The following is a 24604-nucleotide window of genomic DNA, read 5'->3' as shown; positions in this document are numbered from 1 at the left end:
CTTAGCAGAAGAAAAGAGTGAGCAATTTAAACAGAGCAGGCCAGTATGCTTCCCATTCCAATCAATGAGCAGATGTCCTGAGACCAGATGAATCTGCTGTTCTCTATACTGATTTCAGTCCCTAGCAACACCCCCTCTCCCAGTATAATTCTCTGGGAAGGTTATGATTTTACTGTTTTAAGGTAAATATTTTAGGTATTCCACAATCCATAATTTTGGCCAACAAATTTTCCTAGTCTTCAAATAAAGAAACAGTGATCTATCCCAAGATGGGGAATGCATGGAATCTGCACCCCACACTTTCTTTTGGAAACTAAATCCTTAGCTATGACTAGAAACATATGTTCCTGGAATCATCTGACTTTTAAATTGCATTCTGCCTTTATTATTCAATAGAAATAAGTAGGAATTGGAAAACAAAAAGTGCTGATACAAGTGATAAATACACAAAATCTCCAACAAATAAGGCAGAGATGCAAATAATTACACCTCCTGAAGTCAAATATGAAGAAAAAGAACAAAATTATGCAATATAAATTAAATTCTAGACCTGGATACCCCAAACAGGTAATTATTGGAAATTTTATTATTATCTTTAGTTTTCTGGTAATGAAACTCCAAAATCACATGCACATGCCTAGATATTACTACATAGATGTAGTTTAGGGAATGATCAAGTTCAAATATAAGGCACTATCATTTGGAACTGGTTCAGCTGCCCATCAGGCAGATGTATTAATTATTTTTTTCTTTTTTCATTTTATTTTGATTATGCATTACATAATACACTGCATGCTAATAATATACTGCATAACCTCCCAACAGGAGTAGATGACTCTGAGTTATTGCTTTTCATCTATCAGGAAAATGCTTCCTTGAATCAATGTCCTCCAAACCATTTGGCATGCAATAATAATTACTCCATCAATCTCCACTGATAGGGACAATGGGAAATCTTTTTTTTTTTCCCTTGAACTTACTGTTGTGTGCAGTGGCCACTCTGGGGAGGATAAGCAAGCACATGTTCATGATGCTGAGTCCAGGAAAAATGCCCAACCACATCTTGACATACATACCTAAGGCAAAACCCTACCCCTGACTCCTTAAAGGTGATCTTGATTAAGATGCCTTAATTCTTGTCAATTGGTTCCCTTAGAATTTTGTTCATGCCATAAGTACAGAATTTAGAGCTATAGGGTAAACATGACTGCTAGTGTCTTTTGCTATCTAGATATCTGGTAAGTTCCCTGCAGCAGATTCTAGGTCTTTCTAATATCTAGATCTGCAGAACCTTAGAAACCACCTGTCTAAAATGGAGTCCTCTGTAAATTGAATGAATAATTGAATAACCAAATTTGCCTTTCTGAGATTCATTTCTTGCAATAAGTTAGAGAAGAAGAAAAGACATTGTCCAGTATACACAAGGTCACTTCTGACATCCCCAAGATCCATGAGACACCCTGCTCTCCCCTTACCTATCCAGGGAAATGCAACACAGGTGAAAGATTGATGCCGTTGTGAGTAGGACATCTAGGGATGTCCGCACAAGACAAAACATCTCTCCATAAATCCAGATGTCTTGAACCAGCTCAATGGCACCGAAGGGCATCACCAGCACCGAAACCAGCAGATCCGCAAAGGCCAGAGATACAATGAAATAATTGGTTTTTATTTTCCTGTGAGTGAAAAAGTATAAGGAAGATGAGGGGGGGGGGAGAGAGAGAGAGAGAGAGAGAGAGAGAGAGAGAAGGGAGGGAGGAAAAGGAAAGAAGTCACACATTTAACATATTCTGAGATTCTGTATGCTCATCTGCTCTTCTGTAACACGCTGAGAAGTTCCTGAGTGGTCTGGCCTCTCTGACTTCTTCAGACCCATCTCAGGTCCAAAGCCCTCTTTTTCCTTCTTCCTTCTGGTCACTCTTTGCATCCTCCCTTCCAAGGGTCTTCGCATGGGTTCCCTCTCTCCAATTACTGGCCCAGTTATATCTCATCCTCACTTTATCCCCGAGCAGGGCATTCTCAGGGACCCTCACAGCAAGGTGTTCCCTTTACAAACAACAAATTCGACCATTTTCCACCCTGAGACTGACTCTTGTGTGTCTCACATTTGTACCACCAGTCAGGATTGTGTTTTTACACCTCATTCACATCATTATTGATCAGTGCTGGCCTTGCTCAGAAAGGAACTGTGTCGTGTGTCCCCTCTGGTGACTCAGTGGCTCTGACTTCAAATCGCACACAAGAACTACACACCGAATTTCAATACATCTTGTTGCTCCTGGTTACATCCCAGATCCATTAGTTCATAAACCTTGGTTGCTTATTATCTCCCTCCCCACAAATATTTTCAGATAAAAACCCTAGTTCAATGTGGATCTTAATAATATTTTTATAAGTATGTCCAAAATATTTCATGGGACATAATTACACCACATAGTAACATTTTTTTTTTAAAAAAAAGCATTTTAGGTGATTCTAATTGTAGGCAGGGGTGGGAATAATGAAGTAAAAACATAAGAAGATCCATGTTTAAATCTATAACCATCATTAGTCAACTGCCTCTTCCCAGAACCATTGGTAAAGTCAGGGGCTTAGATTCAATGTGCTCTCCACAATTGTGTATACAGTGATCACAACTACTAAAAGCCATGACAGGGAAACAGATGGTACACCACAGTGCTTATACTGGAGATGTTAGAGTTGTAGGATTGTGTGTCATCCCTCTTCCCTTCTCTGTTTTTTAAAAACTATTCATGTGAACTTTTTCCTTCATAATTACAATGAAAATGTTGAGACCCAGCTCTCCAGAGAGATTCCAGAACTCCACTCCTGTTTCCCCAGGAGGTCCCCTGGAGTGCCTTACCGGAGCTGCCTGTCCCTGCACACAGCCACCATCACCAGCAGGTTGCCCAGAATGGCCATCAGGATGACTGCCGAGAGAAACGTGAGCAGCAAGACCTTCTCCAATGAACCAAAGCCCTCCTTGGAACTGGAAGACACAAAAACACAAAGAATTGCTGGGGACTGAGACATGGGAAAGAAAACTTGTCTTTTCCTCATTGACCTTCAGGAAGCAGCTGCAGCAGACATTTATTATGCACTGAATACATGCCAGGGTCTGAACCCATCAGTGGACAGGCCATCCTGGCTAACTTCTATATAATGAGGAGATGAGGCCAAAGAGGTGAACACACTAGCCAATGGTTGCACAGCTATTCTCCATCAGATAATAATTCATGGTTTCCCTTCAGAGACTACACCTCAGCAGGTATTCAGAAATGTATTTGGAAGATTACTGTTTCGCATGTCTAATCCAACTATATCATAAGCTGCACAAGTCATGGACCTCAGCTGTTGTATTCACTGCTGTATGGTTAATGTGTCATTCACTTTTGTCAGATGAAGGAAGGATGGCGCTGCATGAATGAATGACAGTACCTGGAACCAGGGTCTGCAGGCATACAAGGGTCACTCTGTTTTCAGTACCCAAGTCCAGCCCACACAGAAGCCACTGTTCACAGGTGGGCTGCCCCAAGGAGAGGAGATCAGATTTTTTGAGGTGCAGAGGACAGACAGTAGCCAACCAATGAGCTGAGGGGCTTCTGCAGCTGCCCTCAACTCCACTTCTCTTGGTACCTAGCAGATGTCACTTTTTTACAGTTCAAATTTATTTTCTCATCAATTTCAGCATCTGATTTAATCTACAAATTCTTCCTTCCTGGTCTAAGTCAAAAACTTGCTTTATTAACTTGAAGTGAGTGACCTCTATTAATGAAAGTATAATATCTGCAGGTTATTCCAACGTTACAGGAAAACGTTTTATTTTAATTGTGTTAATAAAGTGTTTGTTTTAATGAAGCTCCAAAGGATCTTAAAACTCCTGAATCCAAACCCCACATTTGGGAAATGTGGGGGAAATTGGGGATCTGAGCGCTGTCAGAACACATTAGAGGCTGCTCATCCTGGAAGCCCACCACTGAGAACACAAGGTCCAGAAATGAAGGATTATCTGTTCTTACTGAACTCCTTTGACTGATAAATCAAGGTAGGCACCGACCCTCAATGGCAGCAGTCTGTCAAGTCTGGCTTTGTTCCAACTTCTTCCTTTAGGCAGGCACAGGAGACAAAGTGCCAAATGGGATGAGAAACCAGCCTTACTGTGGTTGGAGAATGAGAAAGTTCCTCCACTATGTTGAGAAGGGTTTCTACAGATTGATTGATTTAAATATCCAGGGCTGGGATACAGATAAAAAGAAAAGGTATGTTCTCCTAAATCACCCTTCCACATTTAAGTGCCAACTATCAACAGTACAAATATTGGACAGGGAAGATTTAATAAAATGTGGAAAAAGACATCAAAAGGGTAATGTGGCCATGGAAAACTTATTTGATTTTAGGCCATATCAAGTAAGGTGAAGTATCCAACAAAGGAGGTGATGGTGGTTCTTTTCCTTGTGCTGCTTACAGGCTCTGACTCAGAGTCCCTCTAACCACCGCCCCCCCCCCAATTAGGACCCTGTATTTGATGTATTTCTTTTCTCAAGTGCTTCTTAATTGACTGAATACTCCTTGTCATTCAGATCTCATATCAAATTCAACTCACATTTAATGTGCTACTGCCAACAAACATTTTTCATTTCTTTATACCATTTGTTGTTATTGAAATGACTTTTTATTGATTATTTCTGTTTATCACCCTCACATATTGACTTTAGTTACTTTTATTAACTAAAGGTGCTGGGGATTGAACCCAGGGATCTTGTGTGTTCTAGGGAAGGGCTCTACCACTGAGGTACACCCCAACCCAGACTTTGGTTATCTTTTTCACTCTTCCAGTGCCTGGCACAATATCTAGTCTATGGTGTGAGTAGCATATAGGTATATGTAGTACACAATAAATATTCTATTGTTTGCTGATTGAGTGAAAGACAGACTATGCTCATAATGGTGAGGTTAGTTTTTTCAACACTTTTGAAAATTGGTTGAAAGTATATGGGAGATTTTACCTAGTAAACAGAAGTCACAGGGATAAGACAAAGCTGTTTTTTTAAAACTACCTGAAGGACTGTCATTTGAAAAAAAAATTAGGTTTACAGACTCACTCATTCAACATTATTTTTTGAGCACCTGCTCCATGGTGGGCATCATATGACCCAGGGAAACAGCAAGAAGCAACTCAGAAGGCAGATGATAAACAGATACACATGAAAATATGAGAAATAGCAACTGGTACATGCACTCTAGGGAGAAAATCTGGAAGGGTGAGGAGGTCGGGACTGTCCGTGAGGGCTGGCTATTGCATAGGGGTTGTCAGAGAGGGATCAGTGGTAGATGTCACAGCTTATGATGCCTGGGTTGTGTGGTTAGGAGGGATCAGTGAGTGGGCTTTAAGCAGAGGTTTCCAACCTTAGCTGCAAAGTCTCCAAGGAGATTTTTTAAATGCTGATTCTGGGGCCTCACTCTCAAAGACACTGATTTAACTGATGTGGCTTGCAGCCTGAATATTGAAAATTTTTTTTAAGCTCTCAGTGATTCTGATATGCAACCAAGGCTGAGTGCTCTCAGTAGATGGCAGACAGATTTAGTGGTGGATGAAAAGAATCACCTAGCAACTAAAAATAATCTGCGATAGCTTCCTGGTGTTATATTAAGCTCCCCAGTACAGAAAGAATTGAAGAATACCTGGGCCCACTGAGATACAACTTCATGTGCAAGAGGACAACCATTAAATAAAAAAAATAAATAGAAAGATACATAAATAAATAAAAATATAACAAAGTTGGCATGAATGTAGGAAAATTGGAACCCATGTACAATGCTGGTGGGAATGTAAAAGGGTACAGCCACTCTGTTTTGTGGTTTCTCAAAAGGTAAAAAGTATATCTCAAATACTTGAAAACAGAGATACAAATGGACACTTGCATACCAATGTTCACAGTGGGATCAGTCATAAGAGCTCAAAGGTGGAAATTACCCAAGTGTCCATGAACATATAAATAAACAGAATGTTGTATATACATACTATGGAATATTATTTTGCCATAAAAAGGAATGAAGGTCTGACACATGTTGCAGGATGGTGTACCCTGAAAATGTTTTGCTAAATGAAATACACTAGACACAAAAAGATAAATGTATGATTCCAATTATATGGAAATCCAGAATAGGCAAATTCTTAAAGGGAAAGAGGTAGAACCTCATAACTCAGAGTTGAGGGGAATAGAGAAGTATTATTTAATACGTATAGAGTTTCTGTTTGGGATGATGGAAGAATGCAGGAAATAGGCAGTTGTATCAACAGTTTCACACTTTTACAGATGTACTTAACATCACTGAAGTATGCACTTAAAATGCTTGTTTTACATATTAATGAAAAATTTCATGTTATTTATACTTTATTACAATAAAAAAAGAATACATGGATGACCAGATGCCCAGACACTATATGGGGCTCCTGTATTAGGGGCAGGCTGGGCTGGGTTGTTTTAGGTCCCTTTCTTGTCTACAACCCATGATTTAAATACATCCTCTAGAGGGAGGAAAGATTCAGAATGCTTGGGATGAACACATCTGGCTCCAGAGAATATATATTTCAAATCAAGCAGATGTCAGGATCAGAGGGCACCAAGTTCAAGATAGGGTTCATTTGTGACAGGCCGATTAAGAGCCAGAAATAGCTAAACTGTAACCTGTGAGTGACAAGCAAAATTCAACCATAGAAAGAGATCTTTTAATTAGGAAGAACTGTCCATTGAACTAAATGTAAGTCCAATAACAATAATTAAAATAAATTAGGAATCATTTTTGTAAATTCATCTTTGACTCCTGGGTTGCCTCTGATGCCTTCAGAATACTGTCAACTACTTACTACCAGCTGATTCTCATCTGGCCAAAGAGTTGTCCCCTACACTGAATTGATTCCCCGACAGCTAATCTTATGAAAACTTTTACTCTCTCTTCTTTGTTTTAGCTTTTTCAGTGATCTTTCAATCCATTAATAAAGAAATTCCACAATTTGTTGTCTATGCTTGCCATTTTCTCTGTTTTTAATGAAAGAACACATAAAGACATTAATTCTGGGCAAGATTCCACATAGGTTAGTGTATGGGAGACTAGATTGAAAATGTCAGAGTATAATACGAAGAACTAATTGTCATCAATACCAGAAGCCTATACAGGCCCCATAGCAGAGGAAGTTATAGGTTATGCTGTGTTACACACACATACACACACACACACACACACACACACACACACACACACACTTTTTTTCACAGGCAGGAAGATACTTTTTGATTGGTTTTGCACTGGATTTGTTAACAAGAACCTGTGTGACTTCCAAATACTTCTTTGAGCCTGTTTCTTCATGGATTAATTGAGAAAATTAGATTGAATCTTTCATTCATCAAATATGTATTGAGCGCCAACCACCTGCCAAGTAGTGTGCTGGAAATGAACAGAGTCCCTGCCTCACAGAACTCGTACAATGTACAGGGCAGTTAAGGCAGTCAATGCAGCCGGATCAGTGCTTCCAACTTTCATGTTTATATAAACCTACCAGGGATCTTATCAAAATGGAGATTCTGGCTTTGTAGGTCTGGGGTGAGGTCTGGGATTCTGTATTTCTGTCCAGCCTGAGGTAGTCATGCTGGTGCTGCTGGTTCCTGCATCACACTTGGAGTAGCAAGATTATAACAGGCCTAAACATGGCAGTGTGATAGAGATGAGTAGGATAGAGGGCAATGACTGGTAGCCAGAGAACACTGCAGATGATGTTTGGCCGAACTTTGATCTTTGCAGAGGATTCAGAAGTGAGAAATCAGAGGATTCGGGAGGAAGAGAGAAGAGCAGATGCAAAGGCCCTGAGACAGGCAAGACCTTGTGTTCACTATCACAGGGGAACAGTAGGGGCTGACGTATTGAGATAAGCTCAGAAAAGGAATCAGGAGCTACATATACTCTGAGCGTTTGTCATGTTCTGGTGATCAGTGGATGTTCTATTGGAAGGTAAATGAGAAGATACAGAACTGTTGTAAGCAGAGCAATGACAGCGTGGGGAGTGAATATGTGAGAACAGAGAAGTAAAACTGCCAGGGGTCCTTGTGAGAGTCCAAAAGGAAGTGGCCTACATCAGAGGGGCTGAGGTGGAGAGAAGTGGGTGGGGTAAAGGTATATCTGAGGGGTAAAGGATAGATAAGACTAATAGATTGCATGGGTAAGTGCAGAAAAGTAAAAATGCAAAACACTTCTAATTTGCATACCTAGATAAATGTTGGTACAGTTTAATGAGAAGGGAAAATGTAAAGTGTGAAATAACTAAGATATTCAAGTGGGGGCGTGAAACAGGAGACTGGATATGTATCTGGAATTCAGAGGGAATGACTAGGCAGGGAGTGCACACAGGACGACCAGCATTTCTCTGGGACTGAGAGTTCTGGAGAGGGATGTGATCACCCAAGAAGTAGGTCAGGGTCTTTAAGAACTCCACTACCAAGTAATGCTATAGCGAAGGAGGAGCTGGCAGAGGACATTGAAAATGTCCAGAATGTCCAAGGAATGCCAGAAGAATGCATGGTATTGCAAGACCAAGAAAAGAAAGTTTGAAGTGACAAGGAAAAAAAAAAAGAACAAGTGTTCTTGATAGTCCTCCAGAACTACTGGAGGACCACTTCTGGTCATAAAGGAAGCAAAGTAGACAGGACACCAGAGCAATTATTTTGCATTTCACATATTTAGCTTTGCAATAAAATAGTGCCAGCTCAGCCCAGGATCACAACATTCACGTGGTACATGGAAGGATATGGAGACTAGTGTGTTAAAGGAAATAAGCCAATACTACAAAACCAAAGGTCAAATGTTTTCTCTGATATGTGGATGCTAACATACAATAAGGGGTGGGGACAGAAGTTTAGTGGAGTAGACAAAGGGGAATGAAGGGAAGGGAGGGAGGACGATAACAGGAAGGACTGAAGTGAATCAGACATAATTTTCGCATGTTCATATGTGAATACACCACAGTGAATCTCACCATCACATACATCCACAAGACTGGGATCTTAGAATAAGATATATTCCATGTTTGTATAAATAGATCAAAGTAGGTTCTATTGTCATGTGTAACTAAAAGAAGCAAATAAAAAACAATCTAAATAAAAATTATTCTTGATCACACACACACACACACACACACACACACACACACACACACAAGGAGCGCCTCCTCTCCCATCTGTTGAGTGCCTTCTGTACAGGAAACATCCTTGAAAATACACACAGCATGTCCCAAAAGATCCCAAGCAGTACAAATGCTCCTGTGGAAAGTTTTTCCTCCATCCCTCCTGACCAGCCTGCTTTCTCTTACCAATAAACAGCCAGAACAAAGATTGCAGACATTCTGACTTAAGAGAGATAATATGTCTAAAATTACTTTTGTTCTAGTGGGAATTTTATTAATCTTAAATGTAAGGTCCTGGGTTTTTGTATAGTGATGAGATTGGTATTGACCAAGATGGTCCCAACATTCCATTCAGCTGGATTAAACTTTAGAAAGGCTTCTTCCTGACTCTGGAGGCTCTGAGATCCCTTTCTTTGAGCACTTTAGACAACTGTAATTGGAATTCTTTCTTTGACCTTTCGAGATGAACAGCTTTTTAAAAGTCTCTTGACGGTTTTCACAAGCAATTTTTGATTTGATAGTACTCACCATTTTTACAACTAATTATGTCATGCATGTTCTTTCTTCATTACTTGTCATGAACATAACCCATGACTATTGGAGTGCTTGCAGGAGAGTTCAACTCATGATATTTGCATTGGTAATATCTTACAAAAAATATTATTAGCAGTAGTAGTAGTAATGCTTTTTGGTGTTGCTGTGGATTGAACCCAGGGCATCACAAACACTAGGCAAGTGCTCTACCACTGAGCTACATCCCCAGTGCTTATGTTTATCTGAATTAATTTTTAAAATATATTTTTATAAATAGCCCAATGAATAAATGGGCAAATGAACCAAACAGACACTTCTCAAAATAGAAATTAAAAATGGCCAACAAATATGTGAAAAAGAGTTCAACATCTTTAGCTATCAAGGAAATACAAATCAAAACTCTACTGAGATTTCATCTTACTTCAGTTAGAATCAAAAACACCAATAGTAATGCTCAAGAAGATGTGGAGAAAAAGAAACATGCAGTGTTGATGGGATTGTAAATTAGCACAACTACTATAAAGATATGTATAGAACTTCCTCAAAAAAAGTAGAAATGGAACCACCTTATGACCCAGCTATTCCACTTCTCAGAGTTTATCCAAAAGATTTAAAGTCAGCATACTATAGTGATACTCCCATACCCATGTTTACACAAGCACAATTCACAATAAACAAGTTATGGAACAATAGATAAATGGATAAAGAAAATGTGGTATATATATGTCATGGAGTTTTGCTCAGACATAAAAGAAGAAAATAATGTCATTTGCAGGAAAATGGATGGAAACAGAGAGCATCATGCTAACTGAAATAAGCCAGATTCAGAAAGTCAAAGGTCATAGGTTTTCTCTCATATATGGAAGATATAGATGAAAAAGGAATGAAAAAGGGATTCTAAAGAAAATACAAAAAATAATAATTGAAAAGAGGTAGGGAAGAAGAGAGGAAAAGGGGGAGTGGTACTGGCAAATAAAATGGACCAAATTATGCTATGTGAATGTTTAAATTTATGACAATGAATCTCATCATATGCATAATTATAATGCACCAATAAAAATAAAAAGACATTTTTCATTAAAGTAGAAATAGTACAATGAATTTGCTAATCATTTCTCCCCCTATAACCAACTCAAGCAGCAATGAAATTGTAGCCTCTTAAAGTCATTTTCTACATATATATATATGCACTCTGTCCTCCATCCCAGGTTTTTTTAAAGACTGGAACATACAAATGGACAACAGCCAGACGATAGATAACAAACACACTCTGACAATCTCTGCTGCAAATGGTCCATAATGGTTATGACTTGATCTATGACTACAGACTTACCTATTTTTGTCGTCCCACTTATGTTCAAATCAAGAACCACCAGAGAGAGACAAGTAGGCTCCAAAACCAATTACACAAGATGCCCCACTTCTTGTTACTGTACCACTCTCACCCACCAGCAACCTCCAATCAGGGAGCACCGGAAGGTTTTTTTCTCTAAACTGCTTTTCTGCTTCCCTACTCATCTTTCAGGCTTTGGCAAGAGTTGGTAGCTGACCCTCTTGCTGTAGCATACTCTGAATAAAACCTTCTGTTTGTTTTCATTTATGTTGTCTTCATTTATCACTGCATTCAAGATACATTCTAGATGTTATACTTAAACTAGTCATACATTTTAAAATTAAATATAAGCCTTTCTGGAGAATAGAATCTTCTTATCATTCATTTCACATTACTTTGAGTTCTTCCTGGAAATTTCAAGTTCTCTAGTTATTTTTTTAACAATATGCTCCCCTCCCCATTTTTTTTTTTTTTTAGAGAGAGAGGAGAGAGGGAGAGAGGGAGAGAGAGAATATTTTTTAATATTTATTTTTTTCAGTTTTCGGTGGACACAACATCTTTATTTTATTTTATGTGGTGCTGAGGATCGAACCCAGTGCCAGGCAAGCATGTTACCGCTTGAGCCATATCCCCAGCCCCCATTTTTTTTTTACAGAAGGACTGAATAAGACCACTTGTAAAGAATTGTTCCATAATAAGTAGCATCATAGCAATATTATTTCAGACTGGCCAACAGCATTAGAAATCATCTGGAGGGCTTAGTGAAAGCAGGGATTGCTGGAACCACCAAGTTTCTAATGCAGTACATCAGGGACAGAGCCACAATTTTTACATTTCTAATAAATTGGCATGTGATGTTGATACTACCAGTCTAGGGTCCCAATTTAGAGAGCCATTGACCTAGAACTTTGTAAAGGATGCCCTTAATCTTAATTTTCATTCCCACATTGTAAATTATGTCCTTATGTTACTAGGTTCAGAGCCCCTGTTTGGAATTGGGTAGATTTTGACACTGATTTATTATTGATCACCTATTGTATGACAAATAAGGCACTAAGGAGACTTTTTTAATGTTGGCTCATTTCATCTTCACAATTATCATGTGATCTGACATCTTGATGCTCCTTTTTCAGAAGAGTCTGGCATGCATGGTTTAGAGACAATATCATACAACTATCAAGTAATGGAGCTCAGGTTTAAACCCTTACATTTTGATTGCAAGTCCAGTGCTATTTCCATTAAGTGTCAAGCATGCTAATTTGTAACTGAATAAATTTAGCATAAAAAGACATGCTACAAAGTTTGACTTTTTGTCTAGAAAATTAAGATACCAAATGTTGATAATGATACCTTCATATGCCTTGTAAAAAAAAAAAAAAACATGCTGTCTATGGAAAATAGGAGAACAATAAGGAATAAATCCCCTGTGATGGAAATCATGCATAATGAAATTTCAATGTAATTTTAAAAGGACTCTTTCCTTGTTTTTGAAGACCTTAAAGATAAAGAGGAAAAGAAGAGGGGTGGTTGGTGCACAGCTGGTGAAGTTACGAGATTTTGAACTGTGAACATCTGGAATAAAATTCTTATGGCAAGCTCTTAATAGAGTTTTGGAGGACCCAAAGATCACACATGCTGCAATCAGAAAAACTTCAAAGTCTGTATAGTGCGTAATGGAGTTAAAAGCTACCCAAACTACAAAGGATAGCAAGATCAAAGACAGTGTTCTCTAAGGCCACAACCAAATGTAAACCCAAGTCATAACAGATGCCACAAGGTGACATCTATATTTGTGAAAGTCCACACTGCTGCACAGTGTGTTAACTACCAGGGATTTCCTTCTTGGAAACACAATGCTGAATGATAGTGCCCATGCATTAAAGGGGTAGCACTCACTTTGAGACAAGTCATTCTTTCAAGATTGTAACTGAGCAAACAGTTCCAGAGATAATTTATTTTTCTTTATATTTCGATTCTATATAGGGTTTCTGGTTTGTTTTGCAAATGTCTCTTTACCCACAATTATTCAGGAACATGCCCCAAAAGCACAGAAATGTCCTCTTTTGCAGTAAAACACATAGCATGTTTTCAGTTTTTGACTGATTATTTCCTTGAAATTACTTCTGTGATGGTGAGAAATCCAGCACAGGAAAAAAGCTTGGACCACATGCAGCCTTTCCACTGTGGTTGATCATTTACCCCAAGGGTAAGTGCTCAAGGAAAGCAGAATTCCCTTCTCTAACAATGACCTGCACCCTAAGTTTTTGCTGCAGCTCGTCTGTCTCAGGTCTCAATTGCCAAAGCATTCAAGACTGCATATTTAGCCAGGATCCTGGCTTGCAAACTGTTGCAAAGTATTATGGTTTCCCTTCCTTCCCTTGCCTCTGATTACATAAAAATCTAATGTCCCAAAGAAGGGAGAAACTGCTTAATGTTATTCCATGTAGTGTAGCCAAACAATGGCCAGAGAGGCTTTACCGTCACCTCCATTGTCTGTGTATCTGGGTTGTTTTTTTTTTGTTTTTTTTTTTGTACCAGGGATTGAACCCAGAGGCACTTAACCCTTGAGCCACATCCCCCACATCCCCAGTCCTTTTTATGTTTTATTTAGAGACAGGGTCTCCCTAAGTTGCTTAGGGCCCCACTAAGTTGCTGAGGCTGGCTTTGAACTCATGATCCTCCTGCCTCAGTCTCTGGAGTCTCTGGGATTATAGGCATGAACCACTGCACCTAGATGTCTGTTTTTGTTGTTGTTGTTGTTGTTGTTGTTTTTTTATGGCTGTGTTCACACTACCCAGGCAAAACTGAGTAATTAAGACAGAAACTGTGTGGTCAGCTAAGCTGAATCTATTCTCTGGAGCTTTATGGAAAAAGTTCCATTACTCTGCTCTTTTGGATCCAGTGGGATTTGGTCTAAAGAATATAGTATAGGGCCACTAAGTTTCTAGACTAGTTTCATAGGTAATAACAAAAAACCCTCCAAAGGGAGCCAATTTATCTGGGATTCACTCTATCTTCTCTCACTAAGTGGAAAGCAACACCATTCCAGCTGACCATGCCAGAAAAGAAGCATCTTAAACAAATTTTTTCTTCTCCTTCACCAAAGTCATTAACTACTTTGAGTATCCTTTAGATCTCCTTACTTCTCTTCAAACTGCTGTCTCTAACCTAACAGAGGTCTTTCTTCTGTCTTTGCCTCGCTAGACTACCCCAACCACTGATATCCCACTACTCACTCTGTCTTTAGCCATTAGTTTATTACACGGCAGAAATTTAACGTATCTTTTTTTTTTCTCTCTCTTTAAAATGTTTATTGTTGGTTTATCACAGAGAAATACCAGTTTTCATTCATGTGGCACCTGAACTTTCTTTATTAGTTTCTCACATACTGTGTCATAATTTACACAATATGCAACCCAGAAAGAGAATGGTGGTTTTGTTCCTCAGTTTAATGACCTGTGTACCATTTACGTTAACTGATATTAACTTTCTTTCTTTCTTTTTTTTTTTTTTTAACGTATCTTAAATTGGCTTCCCATCCTGTCTCAACAAGTTGCAGATCTGTTTTTTCCAATCGCTCAGGCTAAAATCTGGAGATCTGTCTGTCTCCCCCCCCCCTTTTTTTTTTTTTTTTTTGCAGTGCTGGGGACTGAACTGGGGGCCTGGCAATGCTAGTCAAGGACTCTACCATGGAGCTACAGTCCCAACCCTGGGGTCAATACTGACAAGCCTCTTTTCTAATACTGCATATATTTTAGCAAATAATTCAGATCTATCATCAAAATATATCCAGATTCTGACCCTTTACCAGCTGCTCTGCTATGGTCTTTCTAGTTTCAAGTGCATCATGTTCCTTCCCCTGGTTGACTGCAAAGGGTGTTGCTGCTCCTATTGTTTCCCACACCCAGTCCACTCCTCACCCACTAGACACAATGAACTTTTTCCTAGACTATTTTCTAGTCATCTCCTGGGTACTGCCCTTGTGTGGCTTGTCATCCTACTGAGCACAGAACCCTTGCCACAGCCTAAATGATCTTACAAAACTGGCTCTTGGCTGCTTCTTTGACTTCTGCTCTTACCATTCTCTTCCGTTCCCACGCTGCTCCATCTGTGAAGGCTCCGGCTTCCTTGTTGTTCCCAGAATGAGCCAGTCATGCTCTCACTTGAGGTCTCTCACCTGATACTGCCCTCACCTGAGTCCCTCCATCCTCCTGGCTCTCTGTCCCGAGGAATCCAAACCTCTCCCCCCCCCCGACCCCCGCTCACTTCATTCAGGTCTCTGTTCAGATTCACCCATGCAGAAAGACATTCCTGGCCACACACATTTAAAATAGACCCTCCCCTTCCCTCATTCCCTTGTCTTGTATTATTTATCTCACAGCTGTTACCTGGCGTGCGCCACTCCACACACAGCCTAGAATGACTTCAGTGTCAGATCACTGAAAGCAGGAACTTGGTCTGTCACGTTTAATGATGTATAAAAGAGTGACCAGCACATGCCAGCACTGAAAAGGTATCTGTAGAATAAATGAATGAATGAATAAATGAGCAAATGAGCTACCTTTTAATTGGTAGTTCAGCCTGTTCCTAACAATTCTCAGCACTGATGTCAAAATGTGGATTTTTCTTTTTTCAGGAAAAAAATTTGCTAATCTCTCCCCCTGGTCCCAAATCCCATGATGTCTCTCCATTACAGTTTCAGTAAAATAACAAATCTTCAGGTAGATGTCATGCCTGTGTTGACCTCTTCCTATTCTTCCTCTTCTTTACCTGGTAAGCCCTTTCATGTCCTTTGGTACTTGGTTAAAATATCTTATTCTATGAGAGGCCATCCTCCACCCCAATATGTCTCTAAACACTTCTATGCCACCCTATAATTACATATCATACCTTATTACAGTATTTTTAAATATTCATTTAAAGATGCTCCCCCCCCACACACACTGTCTTACTCATTTGGTGTTGGCATAGCCTAGCACAGCAAACATATTTAACAAATAAAAACACAAACAAGGTAGCCCTCACCCAAAAGAAGCTTAAATTCTAATAATTAACATAGTTGTTTTTCTCCCTTTTTCTACAACTCAATAGTCCTATTTAATCCTGTGTCTAAACTACTCCCTGAGTCAGGTGTATCATGCCTACCAAACACCCATTTGGGTTACAGCTTATTGACTTCATATACCAACATCTATAAAGTTAATAAGTTTCTCCAGAGCGTATCAGAGGCCTGTCACAGGTCATACACTAAAGGCTAACAGTTCTTCCTAGACTATTTTCTAGTCATCTCTTGGGCACTGAAGTTGTTGTGAGAATTAAGGAAATACACATAAAACATTTAGAATATTGTCTGACATGTAGTAAATACTCTATAAATATTATCTGTTTTTTTTCATCTTTTCTTTTCATTTCACATATATACTAGCTAGAGCTGGTCCTTCTAGTTCACAGTACAGGAAAATACGCAGCCTGGTCTATGACTGATCATTATAACAGAATGTTGTAATTTGGCAGGGGCCTGTTGAAATGACAAGTATAAATTACATCCAGAGAATGGAGATGGTGAATAAGGATGTATTGAAGATTTTCCAGACAGAACTTGTAGAAAAGCAAATGTGGCAGAGCAGATAAGAAAAAAAAAATGTGCTGAAAGTTCATAGAAAGAAGGTGAAGTTAAGGGAGATGGTCAACATTATACAAAATACATGTATGAAGATATGAAAAAAAAGAAAGAAGGTGAAGTTGAAAATTCATACAAATGAAAGGTGTAGGAATCTGGTGCATGTGGAGCTACTGTTAGCATAATAGAAGTAGGGAGTATCCAATATCTTGATGGAACAGCAGAATTTTTTAAACCTCTGCTTTGTAGCTCACCATCAATGAGCTTGCACCCCCCTACCTGTGCCATTACTCACACAATGCAGGAGAGAAGGCTGTGGAGGACAGGGGATGGAGGAAGGCAGGTAGAGAATAATGGTAGATTACCCGAGGTTAGACATGGACGTTCAGTACCTGGGTTAAACCTACTCACTTCTTCTCCTCCTGCACATGCTATTAGGCCTCTCTAAAGCCAAAGAGAGTCCTCCACAGTAGGTGCATCTAAAATGCCTACTGTGGGGCTATGGGTAGAGCTCAGCATTAGAGCACTTGCCTGGCACATGTGAGTCCCTGGGTTCGATCCTCAGCACCACATAAAAATAAAGGTATTGTGTCCATCTACAACTAAAATTTTTTAAAAATATAATGCCTTTTGTGACCTTCCAGCCTGACAAACCTGTGAACTGTATTACCTACAGCATGTCCCCAAGTTGGTTGTAACAAAAGTTGAAAGAGCCTTGAATCAGCAGCCACCATCTTGGAGAGCTGAAGTATCCACCGCCACTCTCCGACAGATTGCAACAACAAAACAGGTGTGTGTCACTCAGCTCAGCCCCCATACATAGGGGGATTTCGCATAAAATCTCTCCTAGGCGTTCCGGGGGAGGGAGTATCAGAGTGAGCCTGCATAAAGACTAAGGGAAAACTAGAGGCACCTGACCTTCAACCCCCCCTTCCCATCAGCAGCCAAAACAAAACCTGTCTAGCCAGCGCTGGGGGAGGGGCAAGCAGAAAAAATCAAAACCATAGAGTGCCAGGGATCCCAAAAGCCAACTGTGTGACCCCGGAGATCCAGGCTGTCTGATTCGCGTGGCCTGCCCCGCAGCTACAGAAGGCGTGGTGCTGCAGAGAAGGGATTAACTAGCAAGCAGGGAGATAAGTGGCTGCGACATGGTGGAATCCCACCAGCCAAGCCCGCACTGACCCCTGGGCTGAGTACGGGATTTCAGACGGGGAAGGAAGTGGTACAGTTCTATCCCCCACAAGGGAAACAAAACAATAGAGTGCCGGGGTTCCCAATAGCCACCCTCCACACCCAACAAACGGCAGGCCCAGAGTACAGTTTGAATTGCCAAGAACCATCACTCAGGGGAAATCTGGTCTAGCAGGAGAAACCAAGACTAGCAGGAGAAACTAGGGGACTAGAGGCAAGGCCCTCGCGACTGGGCGGCTGTAAACTGCAGGCCCGCCGGCGACAGTTCACCCACTGCCCACGTAACTGGGCGGTAGGAGAACGCCCGCCCACTGGCGACTGATCACCTGCCCGCGGCTTGTGATACTGGGCGGCTGGAGACCGCCTGCCTGCCGCGACCGGGAGCTGAAACCAAACAGAGACAGTCCAGTCACACCCCCCCCCATTAGGACACCCCGGCAAGGAGACTGGGGCCCGTCATAGCAGAGTAGTGTGGTCACTGGAGCTTGGACGTCGGAATTCCTTCCCAGCGGAATCCACATTAGCAGGCATAGTTTAACAACACAAAGGAGAGACACCAGAGTAATACAGAAACAAAACAAATCTATAGAAGAGAGCAGAAACACGACAATCAAATAGAGCTGGAAAGTAACGTGGACAACACGAGAAAACAAGGGAAAAAAGGATTACAAACAATGCAAGACAACTCAATTCTACAGGAGGACATAGAAACATCAGAAACAGGGATAGGGAAAGAACTCAAGGCATACCTAACTCGAATGGAAAGGAATATTAGAGAAGACATGAGACAGCAAGTCCAAGAAATAAAAGTATATTTTGAAAATGAATTAAACAAACAAATTCAAATGGCAAAGAACGAGCTCTACCAGGAGATAGAGATCTTAAAAAAAAAATCAAACAATAATCCTAGAATTGCAGGAAACTATAAACCAAATTAAAAACTCAAACGAGAATATTACAAATAGACTTGATCAAGTAGAAGTCAGAACATCAGATAATGAAGACAAGGTTTATCAACTTGAAAAGAATATAGTCAGCACAGAAAAGATGCTTAAATCCCACAAGCAATCTATTCAAGAGATATGGGATGTCATAAAAAAACCAAATTTGAGAGTCATAGGGATAGAAGAAGGCACAGAGTTTCAAACCAAAGGAATGGACAGCATATTAAATGAAATAATTCTAGAAAACTTCCCAGAGATGAAAGATGGAATGGATTGCCAAATCCTGGAAGCCTACAGGACCCCAAAAATTCAAAACCATAATAGACCAACTCCAAGATATATAATTATGAAGATAGCCAACGTACAGAACAAGGAGAGAATATTAAAAGCTACGAGAGAAAAGAGACAGATTACATTCAGGGGTAAACCAATTAGGTTAACGACCGATTTCTCATCACAGACTTTGAAAGCAAGAAGATCCTGGAACAATGTATTTCAAACGCTGAAAAATAATGGATTCCAACCAAGAATACTGTATCCAGCAAAATTGAGCTTCAAATTTGACAATGAAATTAAAATCTTTCACGATAAACAAAAGCTAAAAGAATTCGCAGCAAGAAAACCAGCTCTGCAAAGCATTTTGAGCAAAACACTACAAGAAGAGGAATTGAAAAATAGTGCAGAAAACTAACAGCAGGAGGTATCTCAGTAAAGGGGGAGGAAAGCAACCAAAAAGTAAAACTAGCCAAACTAAAATAAATAAATAAAGAAGCGTGACTGGAAGTACAAATCATATCTCAATTGTAACCTTAAATGTTAATGGCCTAAACTCACCAATCAAGAGACATAGGCTAGTAACCTGGATCAAAAAAACAAATCCAACAATATGCTGCCTTCAGGAGACTCATATGATAGGAAAAGACATACACAGGCTGAAGGTAAAAGGTTGGGAAAAATCATACCACTCACATGGCCCTCGGAAGCAAGCAGGAGTGGCCATACTCATATCGAATAAAATCAACTTCAAACCTAAGTTAATCAAGAAGGATAAAGAAGGACACTATATACTGTTAAAAGGAACCATCCACCAACGAGACATAACAATCATCAATTTGTATGCACCAAACAATGGAGCTGCAACGTTCATAAAACAAACTCTCCTCAAGTTCAAGAGTCAAATAGACCACAACACAATAATTATGGGTGACTTCAACACACCGCTCTCGCCATTAGACAGATCCTCTAGACAAAAGCTGAATAAAGAAACTATAGAACTCAACAGCACAATCAATAACCTAGACTTAACCGACATATATAGAATATATCAACCATCATCAAGTGGATACACGTTCTTCTCAGCAGCACATGGATCCTACTCAAAGATAGACCATATATTATGCCATAAGGCAACTCTTAGTAAATATAAAGGCATGGAGATAATACCATGCACCATATCTGATCATAATGGAATGAAATTGGAAATCAATGATAAAAGAAGGAAGGAAAAATCCTACATCACATGGAAAATGAACAATATGTTATTGAATAATCAATGGGTTATAGAAGACATAAAGGAGGAGATGAAAAAATTCTTAGAGTCAAATGATAATACAGACACAACATACCAGAATCTATGGGACACAATGAAAGCAGTTTTAAGAGGGAAATTCATTTCTTGGAGTTCTTACCTCAAAAAAAGAAAAAAAACAACAAATAAATGAACTCACACAACACCTCAAAACCCTAGAAAAGGAAGAGCAAAACAACAGCAAATGTAGTAGAAGACAAGAAATAATTAAAATTAGAGCAGAAATCAACGAAATTGAAACAAAAGAAACCATTGAAAAAATTGATAAAACTAAAAGTTGGTTCTTTGAAAAAATAAATAAGATAGACAAGCCCTTAGCCATGCTAATGAAAAGAAGAGAGAGAACTCAAATTACTAACATATGGGATGAAAAAGGCAATATCACAACAGACACTACAGAAATAAAGAAGATAATTAGAAAGTATTTTGAAACCCTATATTCCAATAAAATAGAAGATAGTGAAGATATCGATAAATTTCTTAAGGCATATGATTTGCCCAGATTGAAACAGGAAGACACACACAATTTAAACAGACCAATAACAAAGGAAGAAATAGAAGAAGCCATCAAAAGACTACTAACCAAGAAAAGCCCTGGACTGGATGGGTATACAGCGGAGTTCTACAAAACCTTCAAAGAAGAATTAATACAAATACTTTTCAAGCTATTTCAAGAAATAGAAAAAAGAAGGAGCTCTTCCAAATTCATTCTATGAGGCCAACATCACTTTGATCCCAAAACCAGACAAAGATACTTCAAAGAAAGAAAACTACAGACCAATATCTCTAATGAACTTGGATGCAAAAATTCTCAATAAAATTCTGGCGAATCGAATACAAAAACATATCAGAAAACTTGTGCACCATGATCAAGTAGGATTCATTCCTGGGATGCAAGGCTGGTTCAATATACGGAAATCAATAAATGCTATTCACCACATCAATAGACTTAAAGACAAGAACTATATGATCATCTCGATGGATGCAGAAAAAGGATTTGACAAAGTACAGCATCCCTTTATGTTTAAAACACTAGAAAAACTAGGGATAACAGGAACTTACCTCAACATTGTAAAAGCTATATATGCTAAACCTCAGGCTAGCATCATCCTAAACGGAGAAAAACTGAAGGTATTTCCTCTAAAATCTGGAACAAGACAGGGATGCCCTCTATCACCACTTCTATTCAATTTAGTTCTCGAAGTACTAGCCAGAGCAATTAGACAGACAAAAGAAATTAAAGGCATAAAAATAGGAAAAGAAGAAATTAAATTATCGCTATTTGCGGATGACATGATAATGTACTTAACAGACCCAAAAGAGTCTACAAAGAAGCTGCTAGAGTTAATAAATGGATTCAGCAAAGTGGCAGGTTATAAAATCAACACACATAAATCAAAGGCATTCCTGTATATCAGCAACAAAACCTCTGAAATGGAAATAAGGAAAACCACTCCATTCACAATATCCTCAAAGAAAATAAGATACTTGGGAATCAACCTAACAAAAGAGGTGAAAGATTTATACAATGAAAACTACAGAACCCTAAAGAGAGAGATAGAAGAAGATCTCAGAAGATGGAAAAATGTACCCTGTTCATGGACAGGCAGAACTAACATCATCAAAATGGCAATATTACCAAAAGTTCTCTACAGGTTTAATGCGATGCCAATCAAAATCCCAACGGCATTTCTTATAGAAATAGACAAAGCAATCATGAAATTCATATGGAAAAACAAAAGACCCAGAATAGCAAAAGCAATTCTAAGCAGGAAGTGTGAATCTGGAGGTATAGCGATACCAGAGGTCAAACTGTACTACAAAGCAATAGTAACAAAAACAGCATGGTACTGGTACCAAAACAGGCAGGTGGACCAATGGTACAGAATAGAGGACACAGAGACTAATCCACAAAGTTACAACTATCTTATATTTGATAAAGGGGCTAAAAGCATGCAATGGAGGAAGGATAGCATCTTCAACAAATGGTGCTGGGAAAATTGGAAATCCATATGCAACAAAATGAAATTGAATCCCTTTCTCTCGCTATCCACAAAAATTAACTCAAAATGGATCAGGGAGCTAGATATCAAATCAGAGACACTGCGTCTGATAGAAGAAAAAGTTGGCTACGATCTACATATTGTGGGGTCGGGCTCCAAATTCCTTAATAGGACACCCATAGCCCAAGAGTTAATAACAAGAATAAACAAATGGGACTTACTTAAATTAAAAAGTTTTTTCTCAGCAAGAGAAACAATAAAAGAGGTAAATAGAGAGCCTACATCCTGGGAACAAATTTTTACCCCCCACACCTCAGATAGAGCCCTAATATCCAGAATGTACAAAGAACTTAAAAAATTAAACAATAAGATAACAAATAACCCAATCAACAAATGGGCCAAGGACCTGAACAGACACTTCTCAGAGGAGGACATACAACCAATCAACAAGTACATGAAAAAATGCTCATCATCTCTAGCAATCAGAGAAATGCAAATCAAAACCACCCTAAGATACCATCTCACTCCAGTAAGATTGGCAGCCATTATGAAGTCAAACAACAATAAGTGTTGGCGGGGATGTGGGGAAAAGGGTACACTTGTACACTGCTGGTGGGGCTGCAAAATGGTGAGGCCAATTTGGAAAGCAATATGGAGATTCCTGGGAAAGCTGGGAATGGATCCACCATTTGACCCAGCTATCGCACTTCTCGGACTATTCCCTGAGGACCTTAAAAGAGCGCACTATAGGGATACGGCTGCATCAATGATTATAGCGGCACAATTCACAATAGCTAGACTGTGGAACCAACCTAGATGCCCCTCAATAGATGAATGGATAAAAAAAATGTGGCATCTATACACAATGGAGTATTATGCAGCACTAAGAAATGACAAAATCATAGAATTTGCAGGGAAATGGATGGCATTAGAGCAGATTATGCTAAGAGAAGCTAGCCAAGCCCTAAAAAACAAATGCCAAATGTCTGCTTTGATATAAAGAGAGCAACTAAGAACAGAACAGGAAGGAAGAGCATGAGGAAAAGACTACAGTAAACAAAGACGAATGGGGGAAGAGACACGGAGAGAGAAGGGAAAGCATATGGAAATGGTAGGAGACCTTCAATGATACATAAAATTATAAGAGGTCATGAGGGACAAGGGGGAGGGAAAAAAAAGGGAGAGAATTGAACAACAGCAGGGGAGGTAGAGAGGGAAGATGGGAGGGGAGGGGAGGGGAGGGGGGATAGTAGGGGATAGGAAAGGTAGCAGAATACAACAGTCACTAATATGCCATTATGTAAAAATGTGAATATGTAACAGATGTGATTCTGCAATCTGTATTTGGGGTGAAAATGGGAGTTCAAAACACAATTTGAGTCAAATGTATGAAAGATGATATATCATGAGCTCTGTAATGCTTTAAATAATCAATAAAAAAAGTTGAAAGAGCCTTAAGAGCATTCATGTTCCAAACCTCCACCTCTAGCATGCATTCTTTTTTTTTTTTAAAGAGAGAGTGAGAGAGGAGAGAGAGAGAGAGAGAGAGAGAGAATTTTTAATATTTATTTTTTAGTTCTTGGCGTACACAACATCTTTTGTTGGTATGTGGTGCTGAGGATCGAACCCGGGCCGCACGCATGCCAGGCGAGCGCCCTACCGCTTGAGCCACATCCCCAGCCCTAGCATGCATTCTTAAAAAAAAAAAAAAAAACACCAAATTATTAGAGCAGTACATAAAGATTTATTTTCATTATTATTCTCAACAATGTTGTTCGTTATTGGGAAAAGTGGAAACAATCTATATGTCTCAATTTGAGTATCATTTACATAGACAATTTAAACAGCCATTGAAATCCAGGTTTGAAAAGAATATTTAATGATTAGGGAAAGTTTTTCATAAATACTCTACAATGCTAAAAATAGGTGTAAAACAATTTAAAAAGCTCTGTTTTCTGTAGGAAAAAATTGTATATTTATAATGAATCCAGAAAGAAAAAAAAAACTACTGAGAGATTAAGATTGTGAACTTTTTCTTAAAACCACAAAATGTTTAGAAGGAATGAGAGGTTATCCTCCTTCTCTTTCCCAAGAACAACACTAAGATTTGTGTTTGGGTTCTCAGCAACTTTAGCTGGGTTTTTCAAGATGAAGGGCTGAAAATAAAATTTTCTGGCAGGAGCAAAATCACCTGATCTAGACTCAGAAGTAGCCAG

At 39.2% G+C, this 24604-nt stretch overlaps 1 protein-coding gene across 4 annotated transcripts in view; it reads right to left on the bottom strand.

The window, feature by feature from the left end:
* Window positions 1-24604, bottom strand: part of HTR4 (5-hydroxytryptamine receptor 4) — a gene marked incomplete at both ends in the record, with an annotated part of 188105 nt that overhangs the window by 109051 nt on the left and 54450 nt on the right. For all 4 annotated transcript variants that reach the window (XM_081308136.1, XM_081308138.1, XM_081308139.1 and 1 more), the window contains 2 exons: window positions 1476-1676; window positions 2864-2989. In XM_081308136.1, coding sequence (XP_081164262.1) covers window positions 1476-1676; window positions 2864-2989 — 327 coding nt within the window. The remainder of the gene's footprint in view (window positions 1-1475; window positions 1677-2863; window positions 2990-24604) is intronic.

Source organism: Spermophilus citellus, assembly GCF_964194105.1.
Source record: "Spermophilus citellus genome assembly, chromosome: 1".
Classification (NCBI taxonomy): domain Eukaryota; kingdom Metazoa; phylum Chordata; class Mammalia; order Rodentia; family Sciuridae; genus Spermophilus; species Spermophilus citellus.
This window is presented reverse-complemented; position numbering and strand designations above follow the sequence as displayed.